The sequence below is a fragment of the Gymnogyps californianus genome, chromosome 1 (assembly GCF_018139145.2).
Source record: "Gymnogyps californianus isolate 813 chromosome 1, ASM1813914v2, whole genome shotgun sequence".
NCBI lineage: Eukaryota > Metazoa > Chordata > Aves > Accipitriformes > Cathartidae > Gymnogyps > Gymnogyps californianus.
Window position 1 is genome coordinate 84,000,433 of NC_059471.1, and position 15,208 is coordinate 84,015,640.

The 15,208-nt window shown below is 44.3% G+C and overlaps 1 protein-coding gene across 2 annotated transcripts; it reads right to left on the bottom strand.

Moving 5' to 3' along the window:
* Positions 1 to 1,150: 1,150 nt before the first annotated feature.
* ASB11 (ankyrin repeat and SOCS box containing 11) lies at positions 1,151 to 15,208 on the bottom strand. 2 transcript variants are annotated; one of them, XM_050909750.1, is made up of 7 exons: positions 15,031 to 15,208; positions 11,938 to 12,017; positions 8,802 to 8,858; positions 5,777 to 5,927; positions 5,446 to 5,580; positions 4,329 to 4,520; positions 1,151 to 1,275 (listed from the first exon to the last, which is right to left on the bottom strand). In XM_050909750.1, the coding sequence occupies exons 1-7, from the start codon at positions 15,206 to 15,208 to the stop codon at positions 1,151 to 1,153; spliced, it is 918 nt and encodes a 305-aa protein (XP_050765707.1). The 2 variants fall into 2 exon arrangements, with proteins under 2 accessions (XP_050765707.1, XP_050765699.1); XM_050909742.1 differs by having other exon boundaries at positions 8,802 to 8,909.

Sequence of the window (15,208 nt, forward strand, 5' to 3'; positions counted from 1 at the left end):
ATGGTATTTAAACTAATACCACAACGGGCAAAGTCATAACACTCTAAAAATCCCTTCTCCCAGGGAGGTAATGAAAGCCTTTAGAGTAGGGGATGAGGGAGCAGACAATCCTACAAACTTCTCCTCCTGGTGAGCAATATCCAACAAGGAGAACATTTGGGTGATGCATAATCATCCTTAAGGGCCCTGCTTCTCTCCTGCTCTACAGTCCTAAGACTTATCTTGAGAAACGTCAAAGCATGCAAAGCCCAAAAGAGCAGCAACTCATTCCTTTGCTTTTCTTTAAACCTTGCAAAGGACAGACCAGGAAGACACTGACCTACTGTACCTGTGAAAACATTTGCAGTTCTGTCCTGGAATTAAGCTAAGAAAAATTATTCATGTAATGAACACAGCCAGATCTCAGGTGATATAGCTCAGGAGGGATTTTTTTAGAAGAGATGAAGGGTTTTTTAAGACTTTCACACATTTTTGTGGGCTTACTCCAAATGCCCACGCCTGCTTTGGTAACATCACTTGCACTTCAGAGGACAAGATGTGTTAGCGTTGCGGGCAGCTGGGCTCAGGGCACGGGGACGTACAGTGGCTGGACAGCCAGAGCCTGCTGGAAGTTGCTACGACTCCACTACACTATAGGAAAGAGATGGCAGGATGCGAAGTCAAAGCTGACAAAAGATGTGCAATATATTATATACAGCTGACGTTGGGCACTGAATGCTTTCATTCTCACGCTAGTGGAAGAATAACAGCCACTACCTTGATTTTGACAGTGAGATTGGGTAGACAAGAGGAAGAAGCTGCACAGATACTACACGAATAAATATAACACTAAATGCAGGGGAAATCTCTGTGTGTGGCTGTGGATGGGTGGATGTGTGCATGTGCATCTACAAACACGTCAAGTGAGCTGTTCATGTACTACAACTTCTCAGGCTGGCATAAGTGGATGTGGCAATAGACTGAGGGAACTGTATCCATAATATCATTCACTGTCTGTGAAAAGGTGTCTTCAATTTGCACTGTTACGTAGCAGCTAATGTTTGGTATCCACAGTAGACAGTAAATGATGCCTTTGATTTTTTTCTTTGATATAATAATTTTGGAGTAAACAACCATTTGTTCCTCTTTCAGTGTAAAGATAGTCACAGACTTATCGATAAAGGAGAAAGTTCTCAAGTGGCTCAGGCAGGTGCAGCTTGTGGACTGCATATAGGCATGACCGACCCAGATGCTTTCTGATACACAACCGGCACAGCTGGGCAAGGCTGGCAGGACCTGGGGAAAAAAAAAGGCAAGAAAAGCACCCCCAACCCCACCACTGGTATAAGTCTGAAAGCAACAAACACCAGCAAGATTTGAAAATCAGATCAAGCACTACACAGTGACTTGCTGAAGTCAGGGAGAGCTAAACACATTATTGTTCATATTTAATTTATGTAGTTAGTGATTTGAAAACTATGAGCACTAAAAACCTTTTTCTGCATGCACGGCTAGGCTTTTCTGCATCTTTTCTTGAGCAAATACTTAAAATACCATAAAGGTGTCTGCACTGGAGAGAGCGCCAGGATGCATAGCCCTTGATCAGGATATAAGACAACTCCCAGCAGTGGTGTGAGGATAAAGACAAGAGGGCTTACGGGAAGCTGCAGAGGTGCTCAGCGAGACCAGCCATAATTGGGTGGATATGGCAAATACAGTTAGTTGTTCATATATACAGAACATGCTTCTTCCAACCGCTGGTGTCTCAGTGGGTACCTGCACAAGTAGCAACTGCTACTTAGCCTTTTTAGATGACCACACTATCTCTGAATGTTTATGTATGTCAGTCAGTCAATCAGTGCCCCTCAAAATAATTTCTTAATATGTCATCCAGTTTTAATTAAGTCTGACTGAAAGGAAAACATCTCGAAGACAGAAAGTCTCCAAAAGTTTTCTGCAAAAAGGCACTGAGGGTAAAAAAATTTAAAAAAAAATTAAAAAAGAATAAAAAATAAAAAGATGAGAGGCCTTTTTGCCCTTCCCTTGCCTTGGGGGAAAGTTTGCTGCATGTGAAAAACTCTTGTCAAACATCAGAGAGTCCACTGGTAGGAAAGCTGTCGGAGGGCTCATCCGGACTACGGCGAGGCCGGCTTGGGCAGTGGCTTGCATGGCACTGCACACCGCGGTGCTGCCCCGGTGGCTTCCCTGCAGGGTGACCAGGCAGGTGCCCCCAGCCCACCCCACCGCGGGTCAGGTGAGGGGCACACCAGGCACAAACCCACTGGAAAGGAGGCTCCGTTGCTTCTGCAACTGCATGCTTGCACGTGCAAATGCAACTTGCTAGTGAACATGTCCATGCCTCCCCTTTGCTTTCCTCTTGCTGGAGCTGCTCCAGGTTGAATCTTTACACCTGCTCAGAGGTGCTCAGTTTTCAAGCCCTGTCTCAGCCCTGCCCCTCCAGTTTCTGGCCAAACAGTAGCGATCACAGCAGTGTTTGGCAAGCAATGGGTAGAGATGTGTGCTTAAAAGCCTGTCCTTATATCTTCCAGGTAAGCTTCATAATCTGTGCTTTTACTACAGGAAAATTTAGGAGCCTAAACAGGCTGATAATGCCCCCTCTGAGAAGAAATTAAGAGAAAAATATGGGAAATATAGAAAAGAGTACTTGTACTACTGTCACTGGAAGTGAAGAAAGATACCATCTCCCAAAGCAGTTGGGAAAGCAGAAACATTTTATATTTCACATCACTCAATAGCTAGGAAGAGGAGCAATTAAAGGGAGCCATCTAAGAAACCATAGCAGAAAAGTCAGGGGGCAGAAAGAAAACTGTTCAACCTGGCGTGCTTATTTCAAACAGAAGGACCTCAGAAAACACGGAAGTAGGGGAAAAGGGCAGTTACAGATGTTAGATAAAGCAAAGTATCTGAAAGTGGGACTGAAGGCATAGGTGAGGAAACTGAGGAAACTTCATTTCTGAAAAGTGAAGAGTCAGCAGGAGCTGAAGTGCCCCTGTAGTCCCTCTGACTGTAAGGGAGGAGAGGGTGACAAGCTGAGAGTGGAAATCAAAAAGAAAGTTCAGGAAGAGAAAATTATTAATATTGGGATATTTCTTTATCTACACAAACTCCCATTCACACAGGGCAACTGGAGCAGGACAACTGCAAGCACTGCCTTTGCTCACGCAGCCTGCCATTGCTGAGCTCTGAACATCTCAGATACGGGGACAGAAGTCACAAGAGGTGAGAAGCATTCAAGCAAAAGTCCTCCCAGAAGGTTTAGACATGACAAATTAAAGCTCTGCATGAAAAGCCATGAAGAAAGGCAGTAGGACAGAAGGATATTAAGCCAATGTTTCATTTCCTCCATAAAACCCACCTGTGTGCGGAGGGCCAGCACAAAGCCTATGCGCAACATTGACAATATTAATTTACCATCCAAGAGCTATTTTGCAGCTGGAAGCGGGCTCTCTGTGCACATTGTGCTTTGCTTCTTGGTGGGGAGCAAGCAGGCTCGGGAAGGTGGCAGGCTGCCTGCATGGGGGAGCACCATTCACCCTCCATGTCGGCAAAGCCCTGGCAAGGCATAGACCAACTAACAGGGTACTGCTGAGCTGGGGAACACGGAGGTTAGAGGAGGGGGGGACTTCATTCAGCATGTCCATATCCCAGGGATATTGCTGTTGGATGCATCAAGTTCTGGCTGTATATGGTGCAGGTGAAAACGGCACAAGAGGATCTAGATTCATTTCTGCTCAGAAGTTTCTTCCAGTAGACTGGAAAGATAATTAATTGTAGGAAGGCTGAAAGTAAGCTGCAAAGGGCATTGCTGGTTTGTGCTGGGATTGCAGCCCCATGAACTGCATGGAAGAGCTGTGTGTTGTGAAGCTGAATAGCCACCTGGCAAATAGCTCTGCTTTCTCCTGGCGACTGAGGGCACACACACTCGTGTCATTTTTTCTGCGGAAAGCACGACATTGAGCCACGGTGCTAGGTTGGACACAAGATGGTGGTACTAAAATATTATCTATGAATAAACTCTCACAGCAGTTTTTAATCCTTAGAGTCCCAATCGGTAAATACGTATAATTTTCCTTCAGTAGACAGGAAAAGAAAGCGCAGAATAACTGACCAGTTTACTCACTAAAACCCTAACACTTGGTGGCAGATCTAGCAACAAAACAGAGATCTCTTACATTTCTGTGTCATGTGCTGCAGGCTTGAAATCAGTCAAGAAGATAAGATAACTTATACAGAGCATTACTTATAAAAGCAGTTAAGAAAATGTGCTTAAGTCGGGGAAATAAATACTGTTCTACTTAGAAAAAGAGAAGAAGAATGGAAACCATTACCTTCCCGAAGCAGAAGCGCCTGCTCCACTTTGCTGTTGGGTACGGCAAGATCCAGGGCACATCTGAGTTCAGCATTTCTGCATTTCGGGTTAGCACCATAGTCTGTCAGCAAGATGACTACCTCCACGCTGGATTTCCTTGCTGCCGCATGGAGCGGGGTGTCTAATCGCTTCCCCACGTTAACGTTGGCTCCTTGAGTGAACAAGAGTGCATGGTTAGATCTGGGAGGCAGCAGGAACTGTCCAAACCTGCATCACACGGGCTGGTTTCCACCAGTAGCCTCAATAAATGAAGGGGATGGATGGCACACAGGCCTCCCTCATTTCTCTCCGTAGCAGCAGTGCAGAATTCAGCAGGTCAAATACCTGCTGTGTAAAAGTCCTCTGAGCCACCGAACCCTATCTGTGATAGACAGAACTGAGCAGCTTGACCTTCAACCCAATGGATGTTCAAAGTCTACCATATGCTCTGTAAATTTGTTAATAACATAAAATCTAACATAGAATATGTTAATTTAATTACCGGGGGAAAAAAAACCCCTTTAGGTATCTCATTGTAATAACTCCAGGAGCACAGCAAGCAAAATGCTTGCCCTAGGCTCGCCAGGCACAGCAGGGCCACACTTCAAGCAGGTGTAAGTCAGATAATGTACACTGACAGCTAAAATTTATGCTAGCTCATAGACTGTTCCTGGACCTGCAGTGATTCTTTCAAGCAGCTTTACTGCTGTCTTCATCGTCCACTGAGAAGCAGGTGATGTTAATGCTTAGCATGGCAGTTTATCATAATCAAGAGTTGATTTTGGTCACTAATATTAGCCAGCATTGTCTGTGCTTCCTGTCATCATTCTAGAAAACTAAAAGCATTTTATTTTCACATTCAGACAGTCTCAGGGAGGTGTCTGTAATTAGGGATTTTTTTACTGAGGAAATCATAAATTCTTCATGAATGCGGGTGAAATTTTTAATAGCCTCAAATGAGTCTCACAGACTCGGGCTGCCCAAACACCTCTTGTGGAAATAACACATGATGTTTGCAGTGGAGAGGCAGCCCGGAGAGACCAGCAGTGCTGGCTCACACCACCACAGCTCTCTCCCAGCCCCTTTTCCAGGTGTACCTAGCTCCAAAAGCTTCTTGACGCAGTCTGTCCTCTGGTACGTGCAAGCCACGTAGAGCGGGGTCCCGTGCTGCAGGTCTTCTTGGTCAATGTCAACCTCATGGGCCAGAAGGATCTCCATGCACTCCCTGTGACCTGTGGAGAGAAGAAGAGCCGTCACTGAAGTGATGCCGAGCAGAATACACCCAGATACAACCAATGAGGCACGAGAGCTGGGAATAAGCCAAGCCTATTTATCCGTACCAGTACGGACAAGGTTTTTTGGAAAAATATTTTAACATCAATAAAAGATGTATTCCTCAGTTAGCTTCACTCACAGCCTGAATGTTACCTCTTTTGACTGCTTCGTGAATGGGCGATGCAAGGTGGTTCCTAAGCTGCGGCTTGGCTCCAAATTCGAGCAGCATGTTGACACAGGCCACGCTGCCACTGCAGCAGGCGTTAAAGAGAGGAGTGATCCCATCGATGGTGACTGCGTTGACCTGGAACAGCAAGACACACTCAGGATAATCCGATTTAAGAGGAACGCCCTTGCAGCGTGCCTCATGTGCACACCAGAAATGCACCAGAAAAAGATGCTTGTCTTGTTTAATTTCAGAATTGATTTTGTAAACAACTTCCAGAGTTATATGTTGTGGCACAACATATATAACATTCTCCTTTGAGGTCTGACCTCTTTCCTGGATAGCTAGTGCCATAAGGCAGCGACACTGCCTGCTATGAATGCTCCTCCTACAGTTGCTCCGAAAATGCAGATTTTAATTTTTTTTTATATGTAGCACTTGAGTATCTCCATGACCATCTAGTTTGCACCAACCCAAAGCCAGAATACGCTCAGATGAAAATGGCTTTGCTTTTTAAATGAAAACATTTACTTCATGTTTAATACTTTCACCTGAAAACACATTTCCAGCAAAAGAAATTTTCACAGAAACATAGTCTTAATCCCGAACAGAAAAGGAGCTTTAAAGGGTTTGTGTTCATATGCATGTGTGTGTATGTGTGTGTGTAAGAGAGAAAGAATTTCCTTCCTCCACCTCCGATGTAAAGACCTGGCAAGAACCACCATCTGTCATTCTCCACCGGGACAGCACAGTCCCTGGCTTGTGTTGTGCACAGCACCGTAGCTGCTATGTTTAACTACATAGCAAGCCCTCAGAGGCAATTTATGCAGCAAATCTGCATGCCTTTAATTCTGTGGCACACTGGAGAAGAGCAATGGATTATGCAAGCACGTGGCAATTTGTTTGATTTCCAAATCAGGGAGAAGAGGAAAGAGATGGGAGAGGAAGGGCTGGAGAAGTCCTGGGCCACCGGGGAAGTCAGAGGACTTAGCTGCCAGTGCAAGCACAGGAGCTGCATCGCAAAGGGGTCGGAGCACCAGGGTAGAAATACCTTAGCTCACACAATTTCACTAGCAAGATATTTTGCCTTTAAAGTGGAGAAAGGCAGTGATGTTTAAGAACCTATTGGTTTATTCTGGGTAATTCAGCGGTGGACCATCTGCAGTTGATACCTTCCTAGATATCATTTGTCCTTGCTCATTTGAACTACTGACTTGTTTACGATGCTGTATGGGTTAATTCCTTTTCCCACAAGGTGCTTTTCCCACAATTACAAGCCAGTCCTTGCCCTTTCCAGTGTTTCAGTCCTTGCCGTCTTCAGCAGGCTCCAACCGTGCAGCAGCCAGTGCGAGGCCATGCTCCCCCACGTGAAGCTGCACTTGCAGATTAGGCAGGTACACTGGAGGAGGCAGCCCATGCTCCTTGGTGCCTCCTCTGCTTGCTCACCTTCATGGAAAACCAGTGAGGGGAACAGACCTAGCTGGAAAATAATCATGACAGGGCCAGGAGGCGGGCAAGCCAGCATGCTATGTGGAGATACCAGGTACCACAGCATGGGGGACATCTGTCTGCTCAGATTTTGGAGCCCAAAATGCAGCTTGCTCTTCCTGAAATTGCAAGGATCCAACTAAGACTCTGTTTCAACAGCATCGTCACTACAGATCCCAGCCTCTTCCTTGATCTTCCTCCCCTCCTGCTAATTGCCGAGCTAACCTATTCCTCATCCTGCACGGCTTCTAAAAGAGTGAAAAGAAAGAAATAGATATGCCTTGGGGGTATCTGTATTTCAGACAGATTACATGCTGCAGCCCTGCAGCCCAGCACTGCCCCCCGCCTTCCTCCAGTCTCATCGTGCAGATGTGGCTGGAGCTGCTGGAGGCACTGGGGGTCTATCAGCATCATTTCACAACAGGGCCAGTGATTCAAGCAAGCTGATAACCAAGGGTAAGCAAGGAGATAAGTGAAGAAGAAAAATGACTTCTTTGGTTTCCCTCTCCGCTGGGCGTTGGTTTAACTGGTAAAAGAGGAAAGAATGGTAAGACAGCTGTTGTGGAGTAAATGGTTTGGTAAAAAAAGGAAATAAAGAAGAGCACAGCAAGAAAGGAGAGCAGCAGAATGGCACATTCTCTCCCAGAAGTTAGACAACAGCCTGTTGACTTTATTTATGAACAGAGAGTGGGGGGAAAGCAAAAACCAAAAAACATCAGAGCTACACATTATACCAGGAATAGGCTGATTTCTCAGGAAAGCAACAGGTAGTTCAGAGATGATTCTCTGAGTTATAAAAAGGCAATGCCATTAATATACCAAAATCAAGTAAAACTGAGCAGAAAGCAGTTTTCCTTTCATCTTTTTGAGGGATTGAAATTTGGCATGCAGTTGAGGAAGTTAACAAATGCATTTTCTTCTGCAGAGGATAGCTTGATTGCCTGTTTTGGTGTTGCTCAGTTTCTTGCCATATAAATTGTACTTGAAAACCCAGCTGAATGAAATATATTCTTATATATTTCATCCATTCCTGTATTTCCATTGTTAACATGTATTCTACCTTAGGTCCAACTGGGGGAAATGTTATTTTATTAGCAGATAAAATGTTTCATTGCTTCAAGCACATCTATTTTTACTTACGTGAGACTCACAAACCATCCCATAGAAAACCAGAGGCAATCCCAGTGATCGTTATGGGGGGGGAAAAAAGGGATAAGTCATTTTCTTCAAGTTTATTTTCACCTAGCTTCTCTCATTCTTTTTCCTTCAATTGTGACTATGTTTGACATACAGAGGGAAAACAAAACAGAATAACAGGGTGACCCAAGCAGCCACCGGCGGAAGGCAAATCCATCACCCATGGAAACAAAGCACTGTTTTATTTTTCCCCGTTTCTGCCTGAGATGCTCCTGTCCGTCCACATCCTGGCTCTGCTGTGCGGGCAGCACATCTGACATCCCCGCTGATGCAGGGAGCATCCGTGCTCCAGGCGCCCGCGTCCCCACCGGCGTCCCCGGGACTCACCTGAGCACCGTTCTCCAGCAGCACCTTCGCGCAGGCGACGTGGCCGCCCAGGCAGGCCTCGTGGAGAGCCGACACGCGGTCCGTCGTCACCAGATTCACGTTGAAACCCTGCAACACAGGGTGGGGGGCGTGAGGGGAAAGCCCTGCCCAAACCATGTGGCTCCCCCGGGGCTAGTGCGGGTACAAAGGGCGGTCGGACCATGGCAGGGGAGAGCCACATCTCAGTGCGTGTGCAGGGAAGGTGTATGGGTTGGATTAATGCTGTTCAGTGCTTCGGTGCTCGTCCCCCAAGATGGCAGCTGGTGATGGGGTTAAAGAGGAAGCAAGGACAAGCTACGCCTTCTATTTCTAGTTCTTTACAATGCATTGTCAATCGCAGGAAAGACATCGTGTTTCTTTAACTTATAAGGGTGGCATTACCTTCCCTATTAAGTCCAGCACCAGGAGCTACAGCTGGTGGGATTCACCTCCCTGAACGGGGACGCCTCTGGCACAGGAATCAGCAGCTCGGCTGGAACCCTCGACTCCTTCAGTGGGGAGAAACAGGCTCCCCTAGGATGTGATTCATCCCATGCTAAACCAGCTGTTTCTAGTAGGTCAGATGAATTGTGTCCTAAAAATATTTCCACTGACTATATGGGGTGCCCAGTGTGTTTCACTCAGAGGTGGTAAGTACCTGGTAAACCCATAAGATAGATGAGACAAATCCCACCCACGAATCAGTTCCTCTGATTTGACCACCCAGGAAATGTTTTACGCTGGAAGGAAAGAAATGTGATTCACAAATGCCTCATTACAGGTATTAGCCTAAATGACAGTTCTTACATCTGTTCCTGTGCAAACAGAAACCAGATGTATTCACAAAGGGGAAAACAATTATCGTCATCTGTGTTTTCCCCAGAATGCAGCTAAATCTACCGGTGATTCAGATTTTGCAACCATGTGTGAGAACAGGCCTGGAAGCAGCTCCATTTTCCGCTTGATGTCTTGTGTTTTGTAACAAACACAATTGGTCTCTACCTGATGTGCTATGAACTCGGCAGCTCACAAGATGGCAGCAATGCACTTTTCGGTAGGCAGTAGCAAACGCGATGGGCAGAAGTAAGTCTCTGTGAGCAATGTAACACTGTAAAAGTCACCAGTCCCCATGCAATGAGCATTTAAAGCAACCACTGTAACCACTTTAAGACAGAAATTCTATGATAGAAAAACAACCGTTTTTCAATTACGTGAAAGCATTATTAATGTAAAAGCTGTCGCTAAAAGTTTCCTGTACATTACATCAGTGCCAGGGGAATAGATAAAACCTTGAAAAAATATTAAGATTATTCCTTTTTCTAATTTTATAGATGTTTCATACTTAATAATCAGCATATTCCTTCAAGAGGAATGTCTTCTAGATAGTCCTGATAAGAAGAGGAGAGCTATTCTCAATCATTATTCAGATATATATATTTAAAAAATGAAACTCGGTCATTGCAAATGAAAGGCAAAAAACCAAACCCTTCCATTACGAAATGGAGATCGAGTCATAGATCTTACTATAGCTGTTTGCCAAACACTGCTCATGTTAAACCTTGTTTTCAGATGGTTATAAACTCTTCCCAATGTGTATGAAAAATCAAACTCTTCTTTCAGTGCTGGAACAGGCATTGGTGAGTCCTTGAGCTCTTTTAAAACTCCAGTGCTCCATCGTCCCCTTATGTCCAGGCATCCCCTGGGGAGCAGAAGCCTCACTGGCTTCCTTGAAAGCTATGGTCCTATGGCAGACACTTCTGAGTGTCCCACATATACTCTAAAGTATAGCTCTGTATTTAATTTTAGGCTAGTAGTGTGACTATATTAGAAGCAATGAGCAATGATTGTGCTGCTCCATGAATGTCTTTGTCCCCACATTTATCAAGCTATGGTGAATCAGCTCCAATTCAGTCTCTACAGACATTGCTGCCTTGATCTCTTTTCATCAGCAAGGACCGTCATCCTTCACTCCCAAAATTAAATGTCTTCAAGAGAAGGAGAAAGGGTGGATTAACTAAATGATGTATAACCACAACACCGGGTGCTTCTCCAGTGTGTAACCACGACCAGTGTATAACCAGGGCATCTAGTGTATAACCACAACACTGGGTGCCCCACTAATAAGATGGTGTAAGGTCAGCATAAATGGAGATAGAGGGGGTCAGAAAACCAGCAAAGCCCTGAATGAATAAGCCCTATTCCTTATTATCCCTAACCACCATCACTTCCTTTTCCATAAAAATCGTTGGATATCAGCAGGTGAAGGAAAGAGGGATCAGGAAATGGGAGGGGGAATACTGGCTGTAAACAGCAACCTCTTTTAGCTGCAGCCATGCCTCAATAGACGTCTAGAGTGGAGGATTTCACACCGGCAGCTCCACTCCTTGAGGACATTGTCCATTCGAGCTGTGGCCTCACTGGTAAAAATTATTTACCTGGAATATAAAAAGTCTGATGGCCAAGTCACAAGAGCTTACACTCAGAGAGTTAATTTCCCTGCAGTTGTCTTGATTGGGGGTGGGTGGGGGGCAGTTGCTCATTCGTGCCTGATGAGGGCACTGAGTTTAAGCAAAGGTGGTAAGGAAGATGGTTGGCAAAGCATGAAGAACCATAACCTGTCCCTTTGCAGCTGCCCACTTTCATATCCAGCTTCTTGTCCTCTCTAGTATATTCTTTCCTCCTCTCTTTCTTTTGCCTGAACTCTTGGTTTCATTTGGAGCAGAAGGTTTAAGGCTGACAGCTCTCTCTTTAGGAAGACCATGCTTGCTGTTTTACAAAGCAAGATGTACAGCTTTCTACTGATTTTTTTAAACAGCTGATATATATATAGTCCCTATTCCCAAGCCCACTTTGCATGGTTCATCACTGAGAAAGAGCCCAAGGATCATTGTTTATCATACAGCAAGCTACAAGCTGTAACAGTCTTCGTCCTGGGCTGTCCCCAGCATCCTAACTAAGCAAACTAATATACGCCCAAAGGCATGCATGCAAATATATTATTTATACAACTGCATTTCTTATGCCCTGCTGCAGTCTATTACCAGCTCACCAACTCACAGATACAATTCAACAGAAACTACGGTGCTTCCCAACCTTTTCTTTACCTGTGGGCTTTTACCTGTGCAATCAAGGTTTTCAAAGACAGGAGGCGTCCTTGGAAGGCAGCGTCATGAAGAGGGGATCGGTCTGCCCAGCTGCCTGAAACAGCAAATGCAGAGAAGTTAATTCAGGTAAGCAACAAAAGCAGATCCTGGGAGGACAGGGAGAAAACAGCTGCCTGTAAATGCAGACCGGGACTGAAATCAATGTGGGGTCAGCATTGAAACTGTTTGATAAATTGATTTCAGCAGAGCAGCTGAGGACTCAGCACTCCTGAGAAAGCCGGGCACTCACTAAAGGACCTACACAAAAGCTTCTTGGCAGAACTTTTAAAAACAGCTGAAAACATGCCTCAGCAAAGACGACGAGTTTAGTGCTGCTGGGATTCACCTGAGGACTTCAGAGCCCTGCAATTCTCCTATTCAAAACCCTATCAGCCTCCGTCTCTCCTAGGGAGCTTTTGTCACAAATCGTATTCCAGCGTCTCTTGCACTTCATTAAGAGACTCATAGCAGGGAGGCGCAGGGATGACTTGTCCATCAAATGAATACTGGCATGTCGCTGGCAGTTTTATTTCCTGAACTGACAATTTCATAAATAATATCTTCCAGCTCAGACTACCAGGTAACAGGTTTCATCCTCCTCCTCCTCACTGGAAGGTTTCGGAAAAGACATGCAAAAATAAATTCTGCCTGAGGCTTTACTTCTCTTCCTTAATCATTTTGAGTTGTTGAACTGTTCAGACTCCTTCATGTAGGCTAGCTTGTCCTTCTTATCTTAATCTATTCATGTGCCAATAAAAAAAATTCTTTAGCCTAGCTACTACCTACAGGCATAGTCAGTCAGCACAGGTTAAATCCCTGCAACTCAAGTAGAGAGCAAATTTACTTGTCCTGTATTAAAATTTATAACCATACCGCAATACAGTGTGTAGTAAGTATTTCTCCAAAGGCCAGCTGCATTTACAGTGCCATGGGACAGAAGCAATACCAGTGTTTGCATTCATGCTCTGTTGTACAGCAACCCCATGAGCACTGTATTTGAAACCCTTGTCTTGTTTAATTTTTTCAGCTACGGCGCACACCAGAGAGAATGGAAAGGGTGATTTATCTCCATTTCAGGTGTTACCCGAGGCAGGGAGAAATCATTGAGAGGCACAGACACATCACTGGGGACTTGAGGCCAAGGACGCAGCAGAGGTTTCAGCCTTGGCCAAGGGAGTCTCCTTTTGTTACCCGAGAACCGGGATGCACTTCAGGTCATGGGGTTACAGTTTTAACTATAGTTATTACTTTCGTTTCCATTTATTTAAGGAGCTGTTCCTGGGCTCCTAAGGCAGGAAGCTGGCATGGAAAGACCAGCTGGCACAATATACAACCAGGGTCCTAAGGACCAAGTAGGATGCACCAGGCAAAATGATGGAAATAGGAACCTGGTAGGGACTGAGAAACGTTTTCCTGAAAACGTCCAAAAAACCCCACATCCCTCATCATGCTGGTGACTGAAATAGGCAAGCTCAGCTCAGAAAGTCAGAAGGCATTGCACGTGACAACCACCAGGGCCCTTATACAGCAGGAAGATTCAGAAGTAACTCAGACAACAGAGCTACAGTGCCTTATCTAACCTTTTATGCATATAGTATAGCACGTGCAAGCGCATGTCACATGCATTTACAATGCATGTGTATGCACACACATGCCTCACCATGAAAACACATGCTGCTGCGTATTTCCATGCTAGCCACAGCAACCTACCTCCCTGAAACGTGTGGCAAATATAGTTCCCATACGGGGCACATCTTCCCTTCACAGTTCTGAGTGACATGTCTGAAAACACTGTCTTTTTAAATGTCTACAGATAAATTAAGCAGCCCTGCTGCTGCTGCTGTTGCGCTACTTCACTGCAAAGAGGAAAGGCTCTGAAGCTCCGCCTGTAATCCAATATAGTGCCCCAGCAACAGCATCACATGATCTTATGTTTTGTAAGATTATCCTTAATGGCTTTTTGCAAATGGCAACTTGCAGATAAAAATATGTTGTGGTCTGCTAAACTTCAAGGCACTTCGATAAGAACCTGCATGAAGGAAAAACTGCTGTTTGCCACGTGTCTGGCTAAAATTGCATGAAGGTGCTTGGAAAAAAATTACAGTAATAAATGATTGGAATTATATTCTGGAGAGTAACAAATAAATTAATAACCCAGACATGCCTGTATACAAATGCTTTGTAAAAAATGCCTTGCTGCAGTATTTCTCTTGGCCAGATCTTAATCTCTCTGCTTTGGGTGGCCATCTCGCACCACCCATGTTCTGCTCATGTTCATGTGACTGTTCATGGCAGCAATATTCATCATGAAGCAAGTGCCCAACAAATGAGTCACATAAAAAGCTGTGATGACACAAAGCTGATAAGAATCTTCAAGCAGGAAAATATGTCCTCATTAGTAGTAAATTTAAAATACTGTGTCATTTTAATTAGTGGAATTACCGGGCATGCAAATGCGTGTCTACTCATTATTATGGCAGTGATGTGAAGGAATAAAATCACTTGGAAAAAAAACAGAGAAATAAATGACCTACTAAATAGCCTGCTAAATACAATATATTCCTATGCTGTATATTTTTCAGAATAGATTTAGCTGTATTCATTTTTATCATCTGATTTAACAAAACAGGGGTTCTTGGCTTGGATTCATAAAGTCATTAGTTATATCCTCCTAGTATCTCCTTTCAGAAAATCAACATGCTAAAACTTTTGCCTAAATATTCTCTGGCAGTAAAGCTAGCTATTTAGTAAAACCATCTGTAAACCCCACTAAAGAATGTCTTACTTCCGAGAACAATCTTTTTATTTACCATACTGCCTTGAGAAATGTTATCCTCATTCTAGCTGGGTAATTGTTGGAGTCTCATATTTTGCACACCTACATCATGCCAACACATACTGACACTGCAAAGACCCCAGAAATGGAAGGCACTTCAGGTTAAAACATTCACCCATGCATTTAGCAACAGATTCCTCATTTAATGGCAACTCAATGATTTAAATCCTCAAGTTACAAAAATGTAGCAAATATACATTTAAATGTTAGAATGTCCATATTTTTACTTTACCTGGGACTATTCCATAGATCTCTTCTGCTATCCTGGCAGCCTCTTTTCTGTTGCCTTTAACAATATAGAAATGGGTCAGCAAAGCCAAGGAAATCTTAATTAAAAGCTTGAAGCAAAACAAAGCAAAAATGGCAAAATAAATGTTAGTGAAAGCATGGAGTATAGAACTGCCCTCCAT

Coding starts and splice junctions, on each gene's coding strand:
- ASB11 (XM_050909742.1), bottom strand. CDS start 15,208: ATGGAGGGCAGTTCTATACTCCATGCTTTCACTAACATTTATTTTGCC. Junction 5,928..8,801: donor TGCTGGAGAACGGTGCTCAG/GTGAGTCCCGGG, acceptor TTGCTGTTCCAG/GTCAACGCAGTCACCATCGA. Junction 1,276..4,328: donor GGCGCTTCTGCTTCGGGAAG/GTAATGGTTTCC, acceptor TTTTTTCCCCAG/GTCCTGCCAGCCTTGCCCAG.